The 23,964-nt window shown below is 49.4% G+C and overlaps 1 protein-coding gene across 3 annotated transcripts in view; it reads left to right on the top strand.

Annotated features, from left to right (window-relative positions):
• dapk1 (death-associated protein kinase 1) overlaps positions 1 to 23,719 on the top strand; it is a 63,482-nt gene extending 39,763 nt beyond the window's left edge. For 2 of the 3 annotated variants that reach the window (XM_086257717.1, XM_086257719.1), the window contains 16 exons: positions 169 to 261; positions 1,945 to 2,064; positions 3,829 to 3,927; positions 5,222 to 5,320; positions 7,038 to 7,136; positions 7,231 to 7,428; positions 7,580 to 7,777; positions 9,990 to 10,088; positions 13,025 to 13,102; positions 14,959 to 15,175; positions 17,189 to 17,374; positions 17,466 to 17,663; positions 18,028 to 18,166; positions 18,573 to 18,693; positions 18,806 to 18,994; positions 19,340 to 23,719. In XM_086257717.1, the coding sequence (XP_086113843.1) occupies positions 169 to 261; positions 1,945 to 2,064; positions 3,829 to 3,927; positions 5,222 to 5,320; positions 7,038 to 7,136; positions 7,231 to 7,428; positions 7,580 to 7,777; positions 9,990 to 10,088; positions 13,025 to 13,102; positions 14,959 to 15,175; positions 17,189 to 17,374; positions 17,466 to 17,663; positions 18,028 to 18,166; positions 18,573 to 18,693; positions 18,806 to 18,994; positions 19,340 to 20,635 (3,429 nt within the window). In that variant the 3' untranslated portion in view covers positions 20,636 to 23,719. The remainder of the gene's footprint in view (positions 1 to 168; positions 262 to 1,944; positions 2,065 to 3,828; positions 3,928 to 5,221; positions 5,321 to 7,037; positions 7,137 to 7,230; positions 7,429 to 7,579; positions 7,778 to 9,989; positions 10,089 to 13,024; positions 13,103 to 14,958; positions 15,176 to 17,188; positions 17,375 to 17,465; positions 17,664 to 18,027; positions 18,167 to 18,572; positions 18,694 to 18,805; positions 18,995 to 19,339) is intronic. The other variant, XM_086257718.1, reaches the window with a different exon arrangement.
• Positions 23,720 to 23,964: the final 245 nt, after the last annotated feature.

Raw genomic sequence — 23,964 nt, 5'->3', positions numbered from 1 at the left:
CACGTGCAGGTCAGCGGGTTACGAGCGATGAATCGGAGCAAAGAACTCAACCAGAGCAGAAAATCGCTCTCCTGCCTGTCGGCGGGGATCCTTAACGTGACGTGACGTGAGCTTGTTCTGCTTCTGCACATTCACCGACCCCGTGTCTTCTCTGTTTGTCTCTTGCAGCAATCGGTCCGACTCATCTCCTTATGTAACCGCCTGTCCCGCTCCTTCCTGTCCAGGAGCAACATCAGCGTGGCCCGCAGCGACGACACGCTGGTAAGACGGGGCCTCACACCAGCAGAGCAGCACATAAATACGTTCAGCTTCATGCACCTGCTCCAGCTCTGAAGTCAGTCCTTATCTCCAGCCAAGAGTTAGAGTAACTGAGACGTGCAGCGCGAGCGCTTTCAGTTTGACTGAATGTTCAGTTACAGCTCAGGTATTTGTGGCCTGACAGACGGCAGAAAACCATCTTTTCCTCATTCCTGGTGTGTGTGTGTGTGTGTGTGTGTGTGTGTGTGTGTCTTTGTCTTTGTTGGGAGGTTTACTGTACTTGTGGGACCGTCAGCCCTTATGGAGACCTGGTCCCCACAAGTTTGAAGCCATTTTTGAGATTCAAAGTGGGTTTGAGTGTTAGTTACAGTTTGGTTATGGGTCAGGCTGAGGTTTACGAATTCATTTTCCATGGTTAGGGTCCAGGGAAAGCATTATGTCAGTGAGATGTCCCCACAGGTCATGAATACCCAACGTGTGTGTGGTTTCCAGGCTCCCGGCGTGCGTCCGTCTGCGGTAAATGATGAGTCAGCTTGTTCGGACACACGGAGGCTTTTATGTTGTTAGCGTGTCCGTTTCCAGTCGACACGATAAGCTGGACAGATGTAAACACTGCAGCTTCTGTGAGGAGCTTAATCATTCACAAAGCAGCCGAGGCCGGCCCTGTTATGTCATCAAAGGATTACACAGCAGCTTCCTGCCGTCACAGGTGACCTGACAGGTAGGACTGGGCACGGTGAGGTCACAGCGCCCCCTGTGGTTCAGGGTAACAAACACAAGCTCTCTGATGGAGACTTCCAGGCAGTTCCACGGTTTAGTGACTTACCTGAAAAGCAGGTACAGGTGGGTGTTCGTGCTCTGAGAACAGCCGGCCTGCTGGGACGGCTTTGTGAATAATTAAGTTTCTCACAGAAGCTGCAGTGTTTACATGTGTTCAGCTCATGTTACCGAGGTCAGCTCCGCTAGTTCAGACAGCTCATTATTCCTGCATGCTCCTGCAGGACTGTTGTGGTTTCTTCCTCAAATGAACCTTTTGATTGTTGTCTGTCTTGTTTTTTTTATCACACATTCAGGTATTTGTTCTGCAGTTTGGATAAAAACATTTGAACTTGGCAGCGATGTGAAGCAGAAAGACTTCATGTGATTAGAGCTCGTTCTTGCTGAGCGTCTGCTTGCATCACCGCTCGATGAATAAATGGATGAGTGTGGTTACCGTCGCAGTCGGAAGGCCGCTTTTTTGACTGCAGTTATTAAATCATTTCTGTGTATTTTGGAGGTCACAACGAGACCCGGAGGTCTTTTTCACGTGTGTGCGATCGAGGTGGGCATGGAGCTCCCAGCAGGGCCTCGCTGCTCGTGCATGTTTGTGCTGTTTGCAGCTCTCCGAGGTGCTTTAGTCACGGCTCGCCCAGCAGCGAGGTTATGTTGAGGAATGCGGCCAAAGAGTCGAGCTTGGCTGAGCAAACGCCACATCAGCCTCGCTCTCTCGCTGCCTCCTCGCCTCGCTCATCGTCGTCTCTTTGTGCAGCGAGGCGGCACGGCCGGTTGCTGCGCTGCACGGCTGACTCTGGCTGAAGGTGACCGGGTCACGTGTCGCTGACAGAGTCGTAATCACTGGATTCTCGGTTTAGATCAAGTGAGCAGCAGAGGATTAAATGTCTTTAACCGTGTTTCTCACCTGTTTAGGACGAGGAAGACTCCTTTGTGATGAAGGCCATCATCCACGCCATAAATGACGACAACGTGCCGGGTCTGCAGCATCTCCTCGGCTCGCTGAACAACTACGATGTGAACCAGCCCAACAAGGTGACGCACAGACACGCTCAGCTCGTTCCTGCTGAACCCAACGAATCTGAAGTAGTGGCGCAGAAGCACGTCTGCCAGTGTCTCTATTCAAAACTGAATCAAAGTGAAGCAGGCGCCACCCTGAGTCATCCACACAGAGACGTGTGTGTGGAGCTGTGGATGCGCTGCCTCCATCTTTCTCTGAGAAGTCACGCTTTGAGTTTTAGACGCTGGGACCAGGTTAAGACTCGGTAACGAGTTGGCTTTGTGCTGAGGTTGGGAAACGGGTCAGACTCGCGCGAGCGGCGTTTCTTTAAACGTTCACATTTAACAAAGTCACCATTCAAACAGATAAAACCGTCACATTTGCAATTTTTATAACTAAATAACTTGTTTATTCTTCATGATCCCAAGAAATTGTGAAAATCAGGGAATAATTTTCCCTTTTCGGGCATTTTTCACACCTGTGTAGGAACGCTGGCTCAGCGGGAGCAGCGATTTATTAAACTGAAGATCTCAGTTTTTCCACTGCAGGCACGTCTCACAGTATCCAGTGGGCTGGATTGCACCGCTGTGCTCCAGATTCAGATGAATCATGCAAATAATTTGAGAAATTATTCAGTTGTTGTGCAGCCTCGTGTTGCATAATGATGTTTGTGATGATGTTTGATCCGGCTTGTTCCAGCTCTGATCGACGCAGAGAGCTGATTGGCTGTCAGAGTTACATGTCTGAGCTGTGCTCCACACTGTGTGGACGGCAATCCTGCTTTCACATCCAAGGCAAAACGTAGCAAAGTGGACTATCCACCCAGGAATATAAAGTCTGACACAACCATCCCTCGACTTTATTAACCGCTTATCCAACAAATCCCAACGCCAACAAAATCATGACAGATTAAAAGTTGATTAAAGAATAAATTGAAAGCTTGAATCGTCTCAAAGATCTCCATAAAAATCTTTGTGTCTTTTCCATATTTATTTAAAGCTGCCAGCATCCCAGAAACTAGGTCGTCCCGTCCTCCAGCCAAAACACAGCAGAAGAAAAACAGCCTGACGTTTTAAACACTGACGGTCCACAGAGCGTGTTTCCACAGAGCGTGTTTCCACAGAGCGTGTTTCCACAGAGCATGTTTCCACAGTCGGGCCCACAGTCGCTTCCAGGCTCATCTGCCACCTGCAGACTTTTGCAGTGTGTAAACAGGTGAAATCTGCAGATTTGAAGTGTTATTGTGAAGCATCATCACGTCTTCATTAAAGAACATCAGTGAATGTGGGCGGAGGATGTGCTCGTGGTGCAGCGTGTTAGGGAGGCGTGTTCACGTCCGGTTTGTGGCACCGAGGGAGCGTTTTATGGGTTTTTATAAATCAAAGCACAGCCTGGGCATGATTACACAGAAACTAAAACACGCTTAGTTTTTACACCGCGCAGCCTGATGGTCGGGTACATGTCAGGACTTGGCGGGCGATGTGAGGACGAGAAGCCATTAAACTCAGTGAAGTGTAAGAAAATAGGAAGAGGAAAGAAATGAGGAGGGGAAGGATGAACAACCAGAGGCAGAGTCGGTACCTGACAGACTCGTCGGCTCAGTCTGTCTCTGCTCAGGGACTCGTTCAGAAAAGGTCATCTCGCCATTTTCATTCATTATTCCTACCTCAGTCTCGTTTACTTCCTCGCCACGTTTTCTGTGTAACTACAGGCTGTCAGATTGAGCTTTACCGCACAGATTAAAGACGCAGCGTTCACACATAAACAGGAAGCGTAACACGCGTGTGTGTGTTTTGCAGCACGGGACCCCTCCCCTGCTGATCGCAGCCGGCTGTGGAAACATTCAGATCATCGAGGTCCTGATGAGGAAAGGAGCGGAGATCCGGGCCCACGACAAGGTAAGAGCCGGACCTGCTGTGACGAAGACTGCATGGAGGAGCTGTAAGGCGCATAACAGCTGACCTTTGACCCTGCTGTGAACCAGGACAGCTTCAGATGCTAACAGCAAACTTTTTTTGAAAATCAAATATTATAAAAAAATCAATATTTCAGGGAACAAACCTGCTTCGACGTTGCATAATGAAGGTTCTCATGATTGTGAATATTTGGGCCTGTGTAATGACAGAAATGAAACACACATCAAACACAGTCGAGTGATCAGAGCCGCTCCTCTTTGCTGATTGGCTGTTTCATACGCAGTAATGCTGGGATGGACTCTGATCGTCGGTTCGTCCTTGCTCTGCGTGCACTGATGCTGTTGTGGTGCCTCAGAGGTTTTCTATCATATCTTATAAACACATTTTAATTTGAAATAAGAAAAAGTGTGAGATATCTTCTTCTTTAGAAAAATCAGAAGCTAACGTAGACGTGAGGGTTGAGTTTAGCCCTGCGGGCTCTGCCTGCAGCACGGTCAGAGCCCACGTGTGACAGCTGACGTCGACTTGTTTCTTTGAAACTTATGAAGTTGCTTAAGATTGTTCAGAACCAACAAAGTGCATCAAACACAAAACTTGTGCCGCTGCTAAAACTCTTTGTCACAGCTGCATCTTCATCAGTGAAGCGTCAGAGACGGGAGGAAGACTTTAGCAGAGCCTGAAATCGTTTCCCTTCCGATAGCCGACAGTTCCTGGAAGTTCTGTGAGCAGCTGAACATCCGCAGCAGCTTCTCCCTGACAAACGTCCTTCATCGTGCCGTGCAGTCACTCTGTGCTTGCACCGAGCTGCAGGTCCTTCCTTGTTTTCCAAGATGTTAGAAAATAAGAGACGTCTGGAGCTGCTGACCCACACCAGGGTCGACGTCACGTCTCCGAACTCTGACGCAGCGATCTCGTTGCCTTTGATTTGATTTCAGTGCCACACATGAAATCAGGTTAATGCTGCACACACTGGCTGCCATTAAATAAAGTTTCATTCTGTCATCATCGGTGCAGCGAGTTCAGGAGATTTATATAGAGACGTTATGACTTCATACAGAAACAATGAAAGAACGTGTTTTGATCTCGTTCCTCCGTTTAGAAACCACAGCTTCAACGTTGTGTCTGAGCCCAACATCCAAGCACATCCTCAGAACGATCCCGTGTTAGAGAGCACGGCACAGTATTGTCCAAGGATACGTTCCTATCGTGTGGCTGCAGACTCTTTACTAAAGGTCAGGGATAAATCCTGCAACGCTGTTCTCTCTCCAACCCTCAGAGCGGAGCCAACGCCATCTACTACGCGGCGAGACACGGCCACGTGGCGACCCTGAGATTCCTCCATGACAAGAAGTGCCCGCTGGATGTGCAAGATAAGGTAGAAAAGCAGGTCCTTCCTCTCTGCACGTCTCACACTCACATGGAAAAACACACACTTACTACGACTCATCATGCTCTGTTATCTGTCAGCAATTACTCACTGCCTCCTACCCACAAACCCCTCGAGAAGCATTACTTTGAAATGCCCAGAAACAAACACACACACACACACACACACACACACACACACACACACACACACACACAGCTTTACACATTCACACTCTCACATTTCCACACCTGTGGAGAAAACCAGTTACTCTGGCATTTTATCAGCTTATTTGCTGTTGCTATGGAAACAGGCCTTGCAGGGAGAGATGGGATTGGTGCGTCTGTGTGTGTGTGTGTGTGTGTGTGTGTGTGTGTGTGTGTGTGTTTGTGTGCTTTCGATGCTAGTGCAGCCTCGGCGTGCCTTGCCTGGGCGTCCAAAATCCCAGAAGCGTTTTCCCGTCTCTCCGATCTTCACGAGGTGTCCTTTCCTGTCTGTGAACGCTGAGGCGGAGCCTAATCTGCGCTGCACGCGCTCTGCTGATTACTCTCCAGCTCCCGTCCAGGCGTCGTTAAAGTTTCATCTTTCTTTATTACACAATAAACCCCAAATCACAAGCCGAGGCGTTTGTGTGGAACTAGATAATTGCTTTGTGAGAACAGAGAAGCCAAAGGACCTTTCAGGTTTATCATAACAAGGTGAATCTGCGGCGGCTTTTTATGTAATTCGCCAAATTAAACCGCTCTTTGAGGGTTTTTCCTTTTTTCCAGAGTGACTCAGTCTCTAAGAAACAAGTAAACACGTCGTCTCGCTAACGAGCGTTTACGCTGACTGCCAGCCCCAAGTCTGAAACTCGTGGGTCAGTTTTTAACGAAAACAGAAGCGGAGTCAGAGTTCTAGTCAGAGTCAACATCCACAGCGTCCACGCTTGGTATGCATGGTCTGTGCATGGTCTGTGCACGGTCTGTGCATGCAGTGCAAACATTTGGCTCTGTGTTGTGTTTCAAGAAGCAGGGAGGTGAGTCCGCTGCTCCCTGTTAACATCTACTGGAGGTTTTGGCTACTATACGGAAAATCTGGGATGTTTGACCAAACTACAGAATCTAAACTGGAGACAGCATTCCCACTTATGGTGTCAGGATCACAGAGGCCCCCTACTACCTCCACCTGCTCCTCTGATGGGTGATGGAGGACCGCCCTCTGAGGAAGCTCTTTCCCGCTGCTTGTATCCTCGGCCCTGTTCTTTCGCTCGCTGCTCTCGGGTGAAGATGGAAACAGAGGCTGTGCCGCGTGTCGTCTCCTCCAGTCTTTCACACATTGTTTTTGTCATGCAAGAGAAAATTTGCACGCGTGTCAATCATCTCTCATCACCGTCTAGCAGCTCGTGCAATCAACCAGCGCCTGGAATAATAAACATTTCACTTCCCGAAGCTGAAAGGAAGGTTCTGCAGGGAATCCTCTGGACACCAGCAAAGCTTCGTCTCTGTCACTGCGTTTATACTTTTACTCTGAGATTTCATAGGAACCGTTTTTATCTGAACCGTCCGACGTGTCACAGACGTGTTAGACGTCACGTGTGTCAGTCAGGTGGGTGTGAGCGACAGACACACAGTCGCTTCTTTTGTTCTTTTGTTTGACTTTTATGACACAATTTGATCGTTTCTAGCTTACTGCTAGTTTAATCTGCTGCTTTGTTATTAACATATTGGCTGTTGGTCACCTCCAGTCCGGCGAGACGGCGCTACACGTGGCTGCTCGCTATGGCAACGTGGATGTGGTGAGCTACCTGTGCAGCATCCGAGCCAACCCGGACCTGACGGACAGGGTGAGCGAGTGCAGCGACGGCATCGGAATAAGAACCGAGGGGTTGTTCGAGGGCCGCGGGGTTTTATCTTTGCGTTCCACGTTTCTGTCTGCAGGAGCAGGAGACGCCGCTGCACTGCGCTGCCTGGCATGGCTACTCTCCGGTAGCCCGAGCTCTGTGCCAGGCGGGCTGCCACGTGGACGCCAAGAACCGCGAGGGGGAGAGCCCGCTGCTGACGGCCTCTGCCCGCGGCTTCGTGGACATCGTGGAGTGCCTGGTGGAGCACGGAGCCGAGCTGGAAACCACCGACAAGGTGACCAGAGCTCAGCCTGATTTATTTTGGCACATTTTACTTTTACTTTTACGTGTTTTTGTGCGAGGGTTGACTAACAGGTCTCACAGCACACAGGTCTCACCACCTGTGCAGGTCACAGACACTGACCCGTCTGTGTTTGTGTCTCCAGGAAGGCCACACAGCTCTCCACCTGGCTGTGCGTCGCTGTCAGGTGGAGGTGGTCCGCTGCCTCCTCAGACACCGCTGCCAAGTGGATCAGCAGGACCGCCACGGAAACACGCCGCTCCACATCGCCTGCAAGGATGGAAACCTGCCCGTCGTCATGGCGATCTGCAATGCTAAGGCCAGCCTCGACCTCCCCAACAAGGTGAGTGCAAGCACTTCCCCCCAGACGGCCCGGATACGCTCCCTGAGGCGTTCCCAGGCCGCGCTGAGAGGACTGGTGGTATCACATAGTTTTCAGACACAGCTGAGAGTGAAGGTGGAGGTGAAGGACCTCCTCCTAACTCTGCGCTCCGCCCCCTCCCTCACATTCAGACACTGATGTTAATGTGTGGGGTTTTTATTTTTCGTCCCGATGCCGTTAACATGAATACGCTTTCTGTTTTTACTCTCCTCTTACATAATCTTCAAGCACATCTACTTCAGCGCCAGCTCAGCGATGCCGGTGTTATGTGATGTGTTACAGTACCTTGATGAGTCAGGCCGAACGTGTCTCTGTCTTATAAAACACGCTCTGCGTGACCAACAGCACCTGAGTGATTGAGCTAGCAGCCTCGGCGCTGCAGCCTTCACCCTGCGGATCGTGCTGCAGATGGGCTGCAGAGCGTTTTGCATTACTGTCACAGGAGTCTTAGAAGCACAAGAAGAGCAGAAGTAAACGACAGCTAACCGAACCACACTCAGCTTGACGCTCTGCAGGAAGTGAGATCCATGAAGTAATCTTCCTCACGAAGAAGACTCCTTTAAATCGAACCCCATCAGCTCAGCTGTGAGTCAGACCTGCTCCACATTGACCACAGTTTCAGATGATGAGGTGTCTGTGCCAGTAATCCCTGCTCTCACAGACTAATATGGTCGCCTCACTTGTGTGAGCACAGAGCTCCGCCCACCTGCTGTTCGGTTTGTGAGGAACGGCCAATGAGAGGGAACTCTCTCATAGGTAAAGGAGTTAGAATAGTTTGACCTGAGAGCAAATGTAGCTGAAGAAAAATAAGACGAGTTTAAATGAGTGTTTTAGATCGTTGTTTTGCAGCGGAGCTAAATGAGGCCTAATCGCAGGTGGAGCATTGATAAAAACACAGGAAGTAGAATATAACGCAGTGTAATGTTTACAGAGGTATGGGCTGTTTTCTGCTGACATATTTTAAAATCGTCTTTCTTCTGATATCTCCTGCCCTCCTCACACACCTCTGAAGCTCCCGTCCTCTCGCCTCCCGCATGTTTCTGATTCTACTTTCTATTTTGACACCATACATTTAAATAGATTCTGCGACGGGGAAGCTTTTCTCGGCTTTTTCTGCAGAAACGTGTTTTCAGCGTCGCACAGGGAGGCGATGTGCATCGGGAGCAGACGGCGCTGCCAGAGACGTCGTGGTTCATGCATTATTCTCAGCTGGAGCTCGTTTCTTTTAAGCTCGTGTGAAGCAGCGAATCACAGGCTGCTGACTCTGGGTCGGTCTTTGCTGTCAGCTGCAGACACCGAGCAGAGAAATAAGAGGGTGGGATTGAAACCGTCTCCAGCTCAGTTTGCAGCATCACAAAAACAGGGTGGATGTTCTTCCAAACTGCTGCAAAGGAGAATGGATTGAAACGCCTCCGTCACTGAGCTCTGATTAAATCCCAAAGCTTTTACTGTAACATCAACATCGAACTGCTCTGGATTTATGAGATATTGTGGTATGAAATTGATGGCAATTATATGGTGTTTACAGTAATTAGCGTTGTTTTCAGGGCACTGTGTTCCTGCTCTAATCAGCAGTTTTATTCTTCAGGCCGAGCGACCGCAGCGGGAACAGCGAGCAGCCGATCAGCCCGCCGAAGCACGACCGTGCGCTTAATTAGGCCGAGTTAGCGCGAGGCAAGAGGGGGACGCCGTTCAGTGTTTGTTTAGAAAATGTGATAAATGTTGATTTCAGTGTTTGTGTCACTCTTTTTCCTCCACATTTGTGTTACAGTGACGGCAGCTTAAAGAGAGCAACGTTTTATTTTTGCCAGCTTTCTTCTGATTGGCTGCTCCTCATTAACAGGAAGTGGGTGGGGCTTCTCATAGAGAGATGTGTACCTGAGAAAACCATCAGATATCTGCTCTGTATGACATCACGCAAAGATTATTTATTGATTTATTGAAAAAAACTGAATGTGAGCTTCTTAAAAAGCTTCTGCCTCAACATTTAAACTGAGCACGCTCAGAAGGTTTTGACGTTTTCAGGAATCCTTATTCGAGCATTTCTGCTCAGCAGCCTCAGTTATTAAGAATAACCTGTAAGTGTCAAAGCGAACATGAATGATTGTGTGCGTGACTTTCACCGTGTCCGGCGCTGACGTGTGCTGCTTCCTCTCTCCTCTGTGCGTCACAGTCCGGCAGAACTCCGCTCCACCTGGCGGCGAACAACGGGAGCCTCGAGGTCGTCCGCCATCTCTGCCTGGCCGGAGCGAACATCGACGCTGTCACCAACGTAAGGCACCTCTCTGTTTTACCGCTCGGGCGGGTGCAGCAGCACCTCGTCATCATCGTGATGAGACTGACAAACCCAGTGCAGCCCTTTGGTCTGTAGGACGTGTTCACACGTGAAGCTGCTGCGATCTGTGACTCGAGTATGGTGGGGGCGTGGTCCACGCCGACACGCCTCATATAGTATGTAAATTGAAACGTCGCTCCCGTGCTTGTTCAGATATTGTTTGCGTGGCGATTGTTCATTTTCTGCTGGGGCTGCAGACGAAGGCGCCGCTCATGAATCCTCAGTAAAACTGGGAAATTCTTCTGGCATCGTTCCCTTACCTCCGCCCTCGTCTCCACCCGGCTCAGCTGCACCACCTGTTTGTTTTTTTAATAATCTCATCCTCTCAGAGGTTTTCAAGGCGAAACCTTCTCCTTGTTTCTTCTTTCTTCATGTTACTGAAGTTCTTTCGACCTCTTGAACCCTGATGAGCTTCCTTGCAGTGTCCCATCCACTTCCCTCACAGTCTCTCGCTTTGAGCTCTTAAACTCTTATTAGAATATTTAAATCCCAGCTGGCAGTTTGAGAGCTGCACCATTAAATCAAATGAAAAGTCTGCTGAGGATTTTAAACATTAGTTATTAACATGTTTGGGGGCTTTAAAATTTCTCTTTGAAAGTCCAAGAAGTAAAAAACTGTGAGTACAACTTCAAGAATGTTAAATTTCCAAAGACGTTTCCTGTAGTTTACGTCTGTGGGGTCGTTACGAGCGCTTAGCTTTGTTCAGGAGATTGTGCAGCAAGACTCCTGTTTGTCACTGTGTTTGCTGCACAAGGCAGAAGAAAGCGAGCAGGAGAAACGGCTTCGTTGTTGTGCAGATGAGATATTTAAGACGAGTGAATCCAAGCGTGGATTTGGTGACTGCACAGAGACGTTTGTGCCGAGTCTGCGGCAGGTGAGGCGTTAAAGGCTTCAGCAGCCGCGGGCTGAGAGCTTTTATCCAAGCGCTCGGGATCAAACGGTTCCACATTCAGCCCTGAGTGGGTTTGACTTTACGGATAAGTGGGAGTTCATGTCCAATCGTTTTAGATCCGAAAGGATTTTTATTTCTCGTTCAAAGCTCAGCGCTCTGAGCTGATGCTTCTCCACGCCGAAGGCCAGGAGATGACTTCATCCGAGACGCGTCCAGGATCCAAGTGGTTTTATGAAGAACTGTTATCGTGATTTTATAAATCAAACGTAATTGAAAGAGTTATGTCACGAGCTAAAATTTCATTTATGTGAATGTTAATGTTGATCGTTTGAAGTCTCTAACAAACAAAAACACTCGTGTCAAATGTTCGGTACAAGAACTGGACTCACAGTGAGCGAAGAAGCAGCCAAAGACCGAAAGAGACCTTCAGCACGTCAGGGTCGGCGCGTCAGCCTCCATCACGGGCGCCTCCCTGCTTCTCCTGCCAGAGCTCACAACATGACCTCAGTTGTTATTGTGCAGATGTTTTCAGCCTGTTCAGATATGATTTCCAGATGTTTCCAGCGTTCTCCGCCGATATCAGAAGTAACGTGTTTTTGTCCGTCATTGAAACTCGTCTCAGAGCCTCAAATCTAATTCTGCTCGATCCTGATGCATTATGTTCTTTCTTTCATTCCATTGAATTGATCTGGTTCCAGCAGCAGACGATCCGCGCTGAGCTTTTTCCCTCTCTGCCTTCCCGGGATGTTAATATTGTATGGCAGCTGATGTGCTGTGCATGTTTCATCTGGAGCGCACACTGGGATGTATAATTCAGTGTCAGGGAGGACAACCTTCCACGGTGCCTCTGTGATCTCTGCCTGGTTTTTCTTCCAAATCATTCCAGCCTCTGCGATTTCACCGTTACTCGTCGTTCCCGAGCTTCCGTTTCAGCAGATATTTAGTCTGGGCTGGAAATACTGTGGATGATCTAATATTCCTCACATAACGCCAGCCGTTCATCTGTCACTGCCAGGCATCAGTAGTAATAATCGTGACACTCAGCCATCTGTGTGAGGCGAGCACCGCGAGAGCGTCCACGCGTCTAAATGCTCAGACTTCATTTGCCCAATCCAGTCGGCTCGGGAGGTCGACGATGTCGAAGTCCGATCGTCACGACGAGCTGTTTGGGAGGAGGCGGCGGCGCTCTGTGGGCGTTTCAGGCGTCCGTGCAGGTTTTCCCAGCGGAGCGTCAGCCAAGCCGGACAGTGACAGATACATGAACGCTGTCAGGAATGTGGCGTTTGTGTCGGAGCGCTGGAGCAGAGAGGGAAAGTAACGTGTGTGTGTGTGTGTGTGTGTGTGTGTGTGTGTGTGTGTGTGTGTGTGTGTGCGTGTGCGCGTGTGCGCGTGTGTGCGCGCGTGCGTGTGTGTGCGTGTGTGTGTGTGCGCGTGTGCGTGTGCGCGTGTGTGTGCGTGTGCGTGTGTGTGTGTGTGTGTGTGTGTAATTAATCCACTGACATCAGCTGAGAGACGACGCTGCGTGATGAGGAATAACTGTCATAACTAATAAAGGTCACTTCAGGCGCATCGATCTGATTTATGTAAATGTCGACGTTTTTGGAGAACATTCATTAAATGAAAGCAGCTGACTAATAAATCACTAACAGCAGACGTCAGCGTCGATCAAAACAAAATATCTGCTGAATTTCCTGTTATGATGAACAAGTAAATAAATATACAAATATAAATGATTTGTGTATCTAATCTGCTGGTTCTGATCTAAACTGGTTGAACACGTGATGTAAGTTTGGGGGAAACACTCAGTTAAAGTAAAAGCAGCGTCTGCTGAACTGGTTTAACAGGAAGCTCTTTTTTGTGCTCGAGCTCCTTTTTCATTATAAAAACTCCAGAAAACGAATGTCCTCAGTGGAGCTGAGGAGGAGCCAGAGGAGATGTGATGTTTACTAAAGACCTGACTTTTTTTGTTTTCCTCCTGCAGGATGGAAAGACGGCGGAGGATTTGGCTTCGGCCGAACATCACGAGCACGTCGTGTCACTGCTGGGAAAGCTTAAAAAGGTAAAGAGGAAGAAGAAGGCTCAAAAGGCTCGAGTTGGACTGATGTGTTCAACCAAGTTGTGTCAGCTGAGCTTGTTTGAAGAATGAGGCTATAAAAAAAATGATGTGATGCTGTGAACGCGGTTTAGGAAGTGCAGATGATGATGATGGTGGGGGTGATGAGGCACAGTCGGGCTTCACAGTCGTCACACTTGGTCTATTTCGGTGCAGAGGTGTGGAGAGAGACGTCTCGGGAAGACGGGAGGTGTTAGATTTTAGCGATCCGCCGTTTTTAGACTTTGGGGCGCAGTTTGCTCGACACGTGCAGGTGAAAGGACGAACACTCGGTGAAAGCCAAACCTTTCATCTCCATGACGATCAGCTTCACCCTCCACAGCGGCGTGTGTGCGTCCGGTGTTCCCGGTCACAGCTACCAGGACACGCTCAGACTCCTCGTCTAAAGCTACGTGATGCCGACGTCTCTTTTTTTCTAGAAAACCTGCTGAGAATCGGTGAAAACATGAAGCAGCAGCTGTGAAAACAGCCGCCGTCTGCACATGCTGGGCTAATCTCAGACACTTTGGCACGTTTGAAAAGGCCGACTTGTCGAGAACCAAGAGGGGGAGAAACCCGGCGGCTTGAAACGAGAACTCGTTCGTTTTAAAGCCGGATTCTGTGAATCACACGTTTTGAAATTGGAAATGAATTATTTTTTGACACGTTAGCATAACCCAGGTGGGATTAGGAGCGCGTTCACATCCCACGTATCTGCTCGCAGCGTTTGGGGCCACTTCTGATGCGTGACTCATTGGATGGTTAGAGAAACGTCTTAAACGGCTCCATCGAGCTGTCAGATCTACGGCGGCGTGAGCAAGCAGCTGGCTTTTGTTGTAAATGTTTCCTGCGGCTGAGTCACTGTTTCATTTTTACAAGAACATTAAGAGCAGTTTTAAAAACCGTCCTCGTAGCCCGAAGAATCGATGATGTTTGGAAGAAAGCGTCTCCTGTAACGCCGCTCACAGCCACGGCGTTTCAATGCTGTCACATTTAAATGTTTTATAACTGAAGTATTTATAGACACATAAGATATGGAACGTTTTGTTTGAGTCACAGGAACTCTCCTGTTCATCCACCAAAATAAAAGCATTTAAGCTTCCTGCGTTGTTTTTAACCACTCTGTCCAATGAATGGTAGACAGACGCCTGCAGGCGGAGCTCACATCCTCAGTTTATGGTTCACCTGCTCAGCTGTGAGATAGCTAACCTGTGCATGAAACTTTTCTCTGTCACCACCAGGGGGCAGAGTTTCACCTGCAGCTGCGATGTCACCGCAGAGCTAAGTGGTGACATTTAGCTCGATTTAGTGATTTTGATTCTCTCTCCCCAACCAATCACAGCAGATGGCCCCGCCCCTCCCTGAGCCTGGTTCTGTCGGAGGTTTCTTCCTGTTCAAAGGGAGTTTTTCCTTCCCACTGTCGCCAAAGTGCTGCTCATAGGGGGTCATATGATTGTTGGGTTTTCTCTGTATTATTGTAGGGTCGACCTTACAATATAAAGCACCTTGAGGCGACTCTTGTTGTGATTTGGCGCTGTGTAAATAACACTGAATGAACTGAATTTGTTGGATGGAGCTGACACTGCTGCCTGTGGCCCAGCCCAGCTCTGGTTCCACATCAGCTGATATCTCTTCAACACAATACGCTGATGTGTATTTTTAAATAAGCTTTTCTGCAGTTTGAAGCTGACATAATGTGCAGCAGCACAAAATCTGATTAGTTGAAATGTGTCATGTGATTTTTGGGGCCTTGTGGGAGTCGTGTACAGGTGTCTGTGACCTGAGCTGTCGATGTCTTCTTCTGTGGTGTGTTTTTGGGTCAGGACAACCACAAGCTGAGCTACATCCAGCAGCTGCGGCCCACTCAGACGGTCCAGCCCCGGATCAAACTCAAGCTCTTCGGACACTCGGGAGCCGGGAAGAGCACGCTGCTGGAGTCTCTGAAGTGCGGCATCCTGCGCAGCTTCTTCAGGAGGAGGAGGACGCGCATGACCAACGCGGCCCGGCACCCCAACTCGCCCGTCAACTCCAAACCTCCCGGTAGGTGACAGACAGGTGGAGTCGCGTCGTCACCAGCTCAGCATTAATGCTTTCACTGCCGCAGCGGTTAGCTCCGCCCCCTCACAGCAAGAAGATCCTGAGTTTGTGCAGGTACAGACAGGTGTGTGTCACCTGGTGACAGCTCTGAAAGGCTCCACCCCCTCCAATCACCCTTCGGCTACACATGCGAATGTTGGTTGGGATAAGCAAAGAAAGACACACAGAGACTCCTTCGTTTATTTGTGAGGAGTGCAGTTAATCAGAGGAGGCGTCTCCCTGGCACATCTGTCTCAGAAAACTTCAGCGTGAGTCATTTTATTAAATGTCTTGTTTTATCCACGTTGTAGACGCAGCTGTTGTTGCTGCTCTGATGTGAGCATGAACATGAGCCCTCACAGTCTCGTACTGAGATGCAGTTTGAATCTCACAGGGTGAAATTGATAAAAGCTGATCAGTTCTCCTCGTTATGTCCTCTGGAGTAAATGATAGATGAGCACAAATGGAACAACTGTCTGCTGAGGGAAACCGTTCAGGTGCTGCTCTGAGGCTCGGGTATCTTGAGGTCTGTGAGGTGTTCGTGGTTTTCAGGAAAGTGCAGTGACGACGTGTTCAGTGTCTTGCCTGCCTGCCCTCCTCTCCCCTTTAGCTGCTCTGTTATGCGCCGCTTGCAGCCATTACGTGACGCCCGGGCTGATAACGGTCAGGTGCGTTAGCCGACTCCTCCGTCTGTGAGCCTGCCGGCGTCTCAAAGAGTCAGCGCTGGTCCGTATCGACCGTTAGTTGTTTCTGCAGCGATACGTGACGTGAATCCAGCCAAAGACAAAGAAACACAAGTGTCGATATTTTAGTGTCGCCTCCCGAGACCGCTGAACGCTGCATATTGATTTTGTGGCTTTCAGCCTCGGCGTGCGCTGATATATTCTTTTATTTCCTTATTTGTAGCGAACTTTGAAATGTCGCGGAGCTCCATTAACGAGAGGCCTCGTCGTGAAAGGTGCTCCTCGGTAAAAGGAGCGCTCTTTTTAGGCCTGTTAGCGAGAGAAGATATGAGCAGCTTCGCTTCACTGAACTCTGAACCGCCCGACGTTAAACGGCATGAAAACAGCTTTTTCTCTCCACGTCGAGAAAATGAGCGGAACCTGTTGGCTTTAAGGATTTCACTCATTTTACACCGATCACAAAAACCACACACGGGTTTTTCACAAAATGCACATCTAACAAAGGTTTTGGCCTCTCAACGACTGGAATTAAAAGATTTGCAGCCACTAATACTTTACAATCTCTTTATTGAAGTATAAAATCCCATCAGAAATGAAAACATTCGGATGAAATAAACATCTGTTTTGTGGATGTGTGTCCAGATGTGCCTGAGTTTCTGACTTGTCCTTCGCTGTGCTGTGAACAACCATCGTGCGTCTGGCGTTTTCCCCGATTTGTCCGCGCAGACGCTCACTCGTCCGTCTCAAACATCTTCTCTCCTCCAGCTCTTTACACCAGCGATGATGTCACACTGATGTCTGTGATCACCCAAAGACCAGGATGTCATTTTACTGTGATTAAGACCTCAAAAACAAGCTGTAGGTGTGGTCCCGAAAATCCAAACTGTCCCTGCAGAGTGGATTCATTAGCAGTGAAATGGCGCCCCCCTGTGTTTGCAAGCGGCGGTTATTTGGTAAAGATGATGCAGATGTGTTTGCTGCAGCAGAGAGAGACATCTGCACTTAATCTGAAATACTTTGAGCGTTAGTCACAGTCGATCGCGCGCTGAAGTACAGCAGAGATCAGAACAACAACCTCTGAGAGCAGAAACCAGCCGCTGTGTCTTTAAACACCATCACCGCTCAAACTGTGGAGCCAAAAGTCAGGATTTATTCCCTGATCTAACAGCAACATAGTGCTGCAGGTTCTCTGCTTCTCCTGTGTGTCCCTGCTAAATAAAAATCAGTAAAAATTCTGCATTAACTGAAAGTAGTCCGGTGGTTGTCATGGTTTCTCCTCCATGTCTGTGTTCAGTGTCGGTGAGCATTTCCAACCTGTACCCCGGCTGTGAGAACGTGAGCGTGAGGAGTCGCAGCATGATGTTTGAGCCCAGCCTGACCAAAGGCGTGCTGGAGGTCTTCTCCCCCGTGCACAGCGCTCTGTCTGCGGCTGACGAACAGGCCACCAAGGCCATCGACATCCAGCACGCCAACATCCACGGTGAGAGCCGCGAGGATCCCCCGCGGAGGACGTTCACGGTTAAACCTGTGTGTGAAATTCAAGCAAAGCTCACTCGGCTCCCTCTCTGTAGGCGTGGGAGATTTCAGCGTGTGGGAGTTTTCTGGAAACCCGGTCTACTACTGCACCTACGATTATTTTGCGGCCAACGATGTCACAGCGATCCACGTGGTCCTGTTCAGCCTGGAGGAGCCGTACGAGACCCAGCTGGGCCACATCACCTACTGGCTGAACCTGCTGAAGGCCCTCACCCTGCCGCAGGAAAGCATCTGTAAGCAGACCAACCATCTACTGCCTTCGTGCGGTCGGTGGATGGTCGACTTTAATCTTTTTCTTAAAAACATCGATATGTTTGAGGTTAGGAGCAGATCTGCAGGCAGGAAGTAGAAGCTGCAACGATAGAGAGTCGGCAGGTTTGAAAGTCTTTGTTTCCTGAGTAATTGGAGAAAAATATGAGTTTTCACTGATACTTCGCCAAGAGTTTGGCCTTTTTGAAGCTTCATTTAAACAGTTTCGTGCGAGGCTGTGGGAACTACATTTGCTGTTGCAGCAGCCAGACAGTTACACAACCTCAACACAACCTGATCATGATAAGCTGTCTACTGTGACGGTTCACAATCTTAACTTTTCTTCAGCTTTCGGTGGTCGGATCCAGCAGCCTCTCGCGGTCGTCCTGGTGGCGACGCACGCCGACCTCGCCGACGTTCCCAGAGCGTTCTCCGGAGAGTTCAGCTACGACAAAGAGAGGGCGCTGCTCAAGGAAGTCAGGAACAGGTGAAGAGCACCTCCTCTCCATACTGCACCGAGCGGTGCCAGCTTAAATCACGTCAGTCACATGATCCGGTCACAGCGAGCGTACGTCTCAGCCTTACTGATCAGACAGCAGATAGCAAATTCAGCAGTTTCACCGCTAACACAGCAGAGCTAATGTTTTGTAAAACCAGATCTAGAGTGAGGAGAGCTTGAGAATCTTTTAATGTTGCTTTGATGTTTATGTTTGAAAAAGTTAAAGTGCCGTCAGTCAGTGGAGATTATGTTGATGAGTAAAAAAGCGAGCGGCTTTTTGTCAAGACAGTCGATGCGACCTCAAAGAATCCCTGCAGAGAATAAATTAGACGTATTAATCACACAGATTTCAGTGATTTGTTACAAAGTTTGGTGTTTTTGGTTTTCGGTCCAGGTTTGGGAACGACCTGCAGATCAGTGACAAACTGTTTGTGATGGACGCTGGAGCCTCAAACTCTAAAGACATGAAGCTGCTGAGGAGTCACCTGCAGGAGCTTCGAGCCAGCGTCGTCTCCGTGAGCTCTGCAGACTCTCACTCCCCGTGTCCTCTTGTTTCTAAATGTCCTCATACCTGAACAAACGTAGCGTGGTCGTTTATTGTCGCCGCTTCCTTCTCCGTCTCTGCAGAGGTGCAGTCCGATGACGCTGCTGTCGGAGCGTCTGCTGGCCGTTCTGCCGACCTGGAGGAAGCTCAGCGGACCCAACCAGCTGATGTCGTGGCAGCAGTTTGTCAGTGACGTGCAGGAGCACATCAACCCGCTGGTGAGCCAGGATCACCTGCGCACGCTGGCCCTGCAGCTCCACAGCATGGGAGAGGTGAGTGTTTGACCAGGAGCAGGCAAAAGGAGTCGGTGTTTTACTCCTGAGTGCCAGCAGGGGGCACTGCAGGCTCCTGAATAAACCAAACCAGATGGTTTTCATCTGTGAGGACAGCAGCAGGAACACTGTGTTCTGTTTGTGTGCCTCTGCTCAGGAAGCTGAATGAGGAACCAAAACTTTATTTATTTATTTGCATGTTTTTCACAGATAAAGCAAAAGTTCCATTTAATGTTGTTCCTTAAATATTTATTAGCTTCTTTCTGTATTCTGTCTTTGTCTCATGACATAAATTTTTCTGATAAACGTCCACGCGCTCACATTTCTCCCTCGTCTCCTCCACAGATCAACATCATGCAGAGTGAGACGGTGCAGGACGTCGTCCTGCTGGAGCCTCGATGGCTCTGCAGCAGCATCCTCGGCAAGCTGCTCTCCGTGGAGACGCCCAAAGCCATCCACCACTACAGGGGGCGCTACAGGCTGGAGGAGGTGCAGGCCCTGGCGCCTGAGAGCGACGTGGACGAGCTGCTGCAGATCCTGGATGCCATGGACGTCTGCGCCCGGGACGTCACCAACCCCACCATGGTGGATGTTCCCGCACTCATCAAGACAAACGGCCTCCACCGGTCCTGGACCGAAGAGGAGGAGGAGGAGTCGCTGCTCTACGGAGGCGTCCGAATCGTCCCGGCCGAGCACCTCACTCCCTTCCCTTGCGGCCTCTTCCACAAGCTGCAGGTGAACCTGTGTCGCTGGAGCCACCAGCAGAAGCCCGAGGAGGACGGCGCCGACGACAACGATGGAGATATTCACCTGTGGACCAACGGCGCCAAAGTGAGCCAGGCAGGAGTGGAGGCCATGATCCTCCTGGTCAACCACGGGCAGGGTGTGGAGATTCAGGTCCGTGGACATGATTCTGAGCGGGCCAAGTGCTACACCCTGCTGGACACCCTCTGCAGTATAACAGAGAACCTGCTGGCCTCCACGCTGCCCGGACAGCTCACCGCCAAATACTACCTGAGCCCTCAGCAGCTGCGGGAACACCACGCCCCCATCATGGTCTACCAACCCAAAGACTTCTTCCGGGCTCAAGTCCAGCGAGAGACCTCGCTCACCAACACCATGGGCGGCTATCGGGAGAGCTTCAGCAGCATCCTGGCGTTCGGCTGCGCTGAAATTTACCAGTGGGGGATTCTGGGAACGGACGTCCACATATCGGACGTGCCGCTGCTGGCTCGCCGGAAGCTGTGCCGCATGCTGGACCCTCCAGACGCCATGGGGAAAGACTGGTGCCTGCTGGCCATGAACCTGGGCCTCACTGAATTGGTGGCCAAATACAGCAACGGGACTCCAAACGGCACCTCTGAGCTGGACTTGGACTCGGACTCCCAGCAGGCCGCGCTGCAGCCCAGCCCGACGGCGGCTCTGCTGCAGGAGTGGAGCGGGCGAGCGGGCAGCAGGGTCGGCGTACTGATGGCGAAGCTGAGGGAGCTCGGCCGGCGCGACGCCGCGGACTTCCTGCTCAAAGCGTCGCCCGTGTTTAAGGTTAACACAGAGGCGCTGGGAGGAGCCGCCAACGGCTACCCGCCAACCTGCAACGGCGGCACATCGTACAACTCCATCAGCTCCGTCATTTCCCGCTGAGGGCTCGCTGTCCCCGCCAGACGTCAGGAGGTCGCTCTGACACGACGGACTCGTGCAATCTTTCCGGTCCAGCTGCTCACACTTTAATCGCTCCGTTTTGTTGCCGTGCAAACCAGATGTTGTGTTTGTGCTCTCCACACCTGTACAGCCGAGCTTTCCTCCCGCTACGAATGTCGTGAAAGAACCGAACGCTCCGAGCTCCAAAGAGGAATTCTGTGTTTTTCTTCTCTTTCTATCTTGTTGTTTGCTGCTTCCTAACGTCCCTCCTGCTGTCACGCACACTCCAGTCTCACTCCAAGGAACAGCGCCATTTTCTAATCTCCACGTGTGGTCAGAAACATGGCAGCTGCACGTGTGGCTCGAACACGAGGGCTGAGTGTCGTGTTGCTCGCTCCATCCATCGCTTACATCTAATATCAGCTCCCTCCTCGCGTCTGGTTTACTGATGTGAAATTTGGTCGTTCAGCTTAGCGTTTAATACATTTACAGCATTTCTTTCAGAGTGCCTTGGTGGCCTTCTACCTCCCTGAAGAGCACAGCCAGTCTCATTGGTACAAAGCAGAAGTCTTTTCCAGATGTTTGGAGAACTGTGCCTTGTTGATATAAAAGTAAAATGAGTTTCTAACACGTCTATTTATCTGGCGGCTGTCACTAACACGAGGAAGACCATGTTGTATAAAAATAAAGGAGACCTGGTCTCGTGCTGTTTCACTTTTCACAAAAGCAAACGCACACAGATGTGTGGAGACGACACGTGTCAGCAGTGGGTGGAACCATTTCCTTCATGTTTGATTGGTGTGTTTGTTGATGTTCCTGCTAATCCTCAGTTCAGATTTCTGTATTCTTCCATCCAACAGCTGAAACCTTTACAGGTCCCAGAACTTCCCGTGAAGGTCTTTGAATAAACTCTGTCTTATTACAGTTTTGGTCTCCAGTTGGACTTTAAAGTCTGCTGGACTCAGACAGTCTAAGTCAAACCTCACCTTCACCATCACAGCTGCTGTTTTCAGATCGCTGTTCAGACCTCTGGCACGTGTGCAGCTGTGATCTCCCCGGAGCTTCAGAATTGTGCTCAAGTTAAGCATCAACTTGTATCAGATAAACAGATTTCTGAGTGCACATCATATCAAACCATGTCAATGTAAATGTCATTTGCATATTCAAGAGAACTTTTTTTTGCCAATCCAGAGCAGCTTACTTGGTAACAGCAGTCTGGTGTATTAGAGCAGCTTTGCATGATCCACAGTGCAAACTAATGCGCATTTATCTGTTGCTGGGCCTTAGTGCAGCCGCTCGGCCTGAAACAAGCTGGTTTTGCCCCTTTCTCTTTAAGCTAGCCTTCCTCGGATTGGCTGCCCCTCTCTAAAAGTAGGTCAGAATAGCAGGTGGGCGGGGCTTCAGTGCCTAAGATATTAGGTATATCCCGTCTCTGTGGTGTCATGGAGACACCCCGGAGCCAAAACCTTAGAAACAGAACGTTCTGCTTTGTACTCGCATTTTAATATCTGCGATTCCTTTTCTTCCTTTTCCTGAAAACTCCAGGGAAACTTTGGGACCTGTAAACATCAGTGTTTCTATAAACATCATCTTTCATTCACACAAAGGGAAGCGTAGCCATTTTTACAGGAAAAGGAGGGTTTTCTAAAGGACTGTGTCGTATTGGGTGATGTTGACCTTTCTAAAGTGTAACAAGCTGCAAAGCAAATGTTTAACCCATCACAGGGTGGGCTGAGGACGCCCTCACGCTGAGTACTTTGAATAGAAAGTTTCACTAAAACGCTAAATTCTAATCAGAAAGGTGATTTTTTTTTTTATAATTGGGTTGGTTTCTGTACTTTTGTACTTCTCTTAAACGAGCAGCCGGTTACAGTAGACGCTGACGCCGCGCCTCTTTGATGCCTCCTCATCAGGTTTTTAAAGCGTTATCGCCGGCGCAGGGGCGTCATTAATCAAGCTGCCATCCGCGGTCAGAGTTTTGCACAGTGGCATCCACGCCACCTCTGTCAAGCTAAATTTGAGCTTCGTTGTCGGCGGGCCGCGCGTGGCTTCATGCCTTCTTTCAGTTTGTCTTTGTGAAGCATGAAGCCGCAGCCCGGCCGCGGTCAGCACAAGCACAGGGAAGCGGCGGCGTGATGTTAGTATTGTTAGCTGAAAAAGGCCAAAGGCTGCTGATGACAGAAATGTCAGAGAAAAGCATTTTCACTTTGTGCGAGCTGGTGTTTTGTAACGTTTGTGCCCCTCACTCTGAACCTGAAGAAGAAAACAGCTTGTTTTTCAGCGCACGTGTGCGTCGGACGGTTTCACTCCTGAAGTTACATTTGACGGATGTAAAGGACTTTTTCAGGACGCGCTGTGTAAAGACGAGCTCCGTGCCAGAGTGCAGTATTTGCTGTCAGCTTCTCTTCCTCCAGTGTTACCATCTGTTCACAGATTTAAACTTTCTTCTCGCCAATCAACACAGCAAACTGTTAGCTGTGATGTAAATACTCAAAGCTTTTTGTTAAGCTGTTTGTTTTTTGCTGAGGCAAAAATGAATGTACTGCACATCTTTCCTAAACATATAGTGACAATAAAAATGAATCAAAGACGCCAACATGTGCGCAGGAACACGAGGAAAGGAAATGTCCCAAACTGATCTGAAACGCGATTTGAGTTTTCTGTTTTTTATTGAAGCTGTTGTCGGAGTTGTGTATAATCATTGCCAATGTTGTGTGCCTAAAACACACTCGTTCATTCCTCTTTCTGCCTTGTACAGTACACGAGCTGAGAGGTGGCGTTTGGAAAGGGAAGAGACTCTTCTGTGTTTCAGAGGATCGTTTTGTAAAAACTGAGAATCACTATGATGAGTTTGTCTTCTCCCTGGAAGCTTCTGCTGAGGTTGAGATGTTTCTGTCGACGAGGAGGGACCGACTCGGTTTTACTGTCGGGTGACTTTTCCTCCTTGGAGAATAATCGCCGCATTGCACAAATCTTTCTGTTGCTATTTATGTTACATCCTTAGCATGTCCTGGAATGCCATGTTCTTAGTACTGCTGACACTTTATAGTGTAATACATTTTATAATAAATTCTTTACCTAATGCCAGTGTGGTTGCATCATTTAAGTGTTCGTAGTAGACTGTACAGGTGCAGCGTGCCAGCACAGGTGGGCTGATTAATGCTAGTTCAGTGACTCTAATGTGCAGTTCGGTTGCTCATATTAGCAGGAGCCTGTCTGTCTGTGTGTGCACACGTATCAATCAAAGGACTGACACACCTGACTTTACTTTAAAGATGAGCTCCAAAAACATCTTTGCAGTTTGCAATGACCGAACACTTTTCAGGCACAAC

This window comes from Aulonocara sp. 'chitande type north' Nkhata Bay, linkage group LG12, assembly GCF_057382095.1.
Source record: "Aulonocara sp. 'chitande type north' Nkhata Bay isolate Kocher_YH1m ecotype deep benthic linkage group LG12, A_spYH_male_GT1.1, whole genome shotgun sequence".
NCBI classification, from domain to species: Eukaryota; Metazoa; Chordata; class Actinopteri; order Cichliformes; family Cichlidae; genus Aulonocara; species Aulonocara sp. 'chitande type north' Nkhata Bay.
The sequence above is the reverse complement of the archived record's forward strand: the minus strand, read 5'-3'. Positions and strand labels throughout refer to the sequence as shown.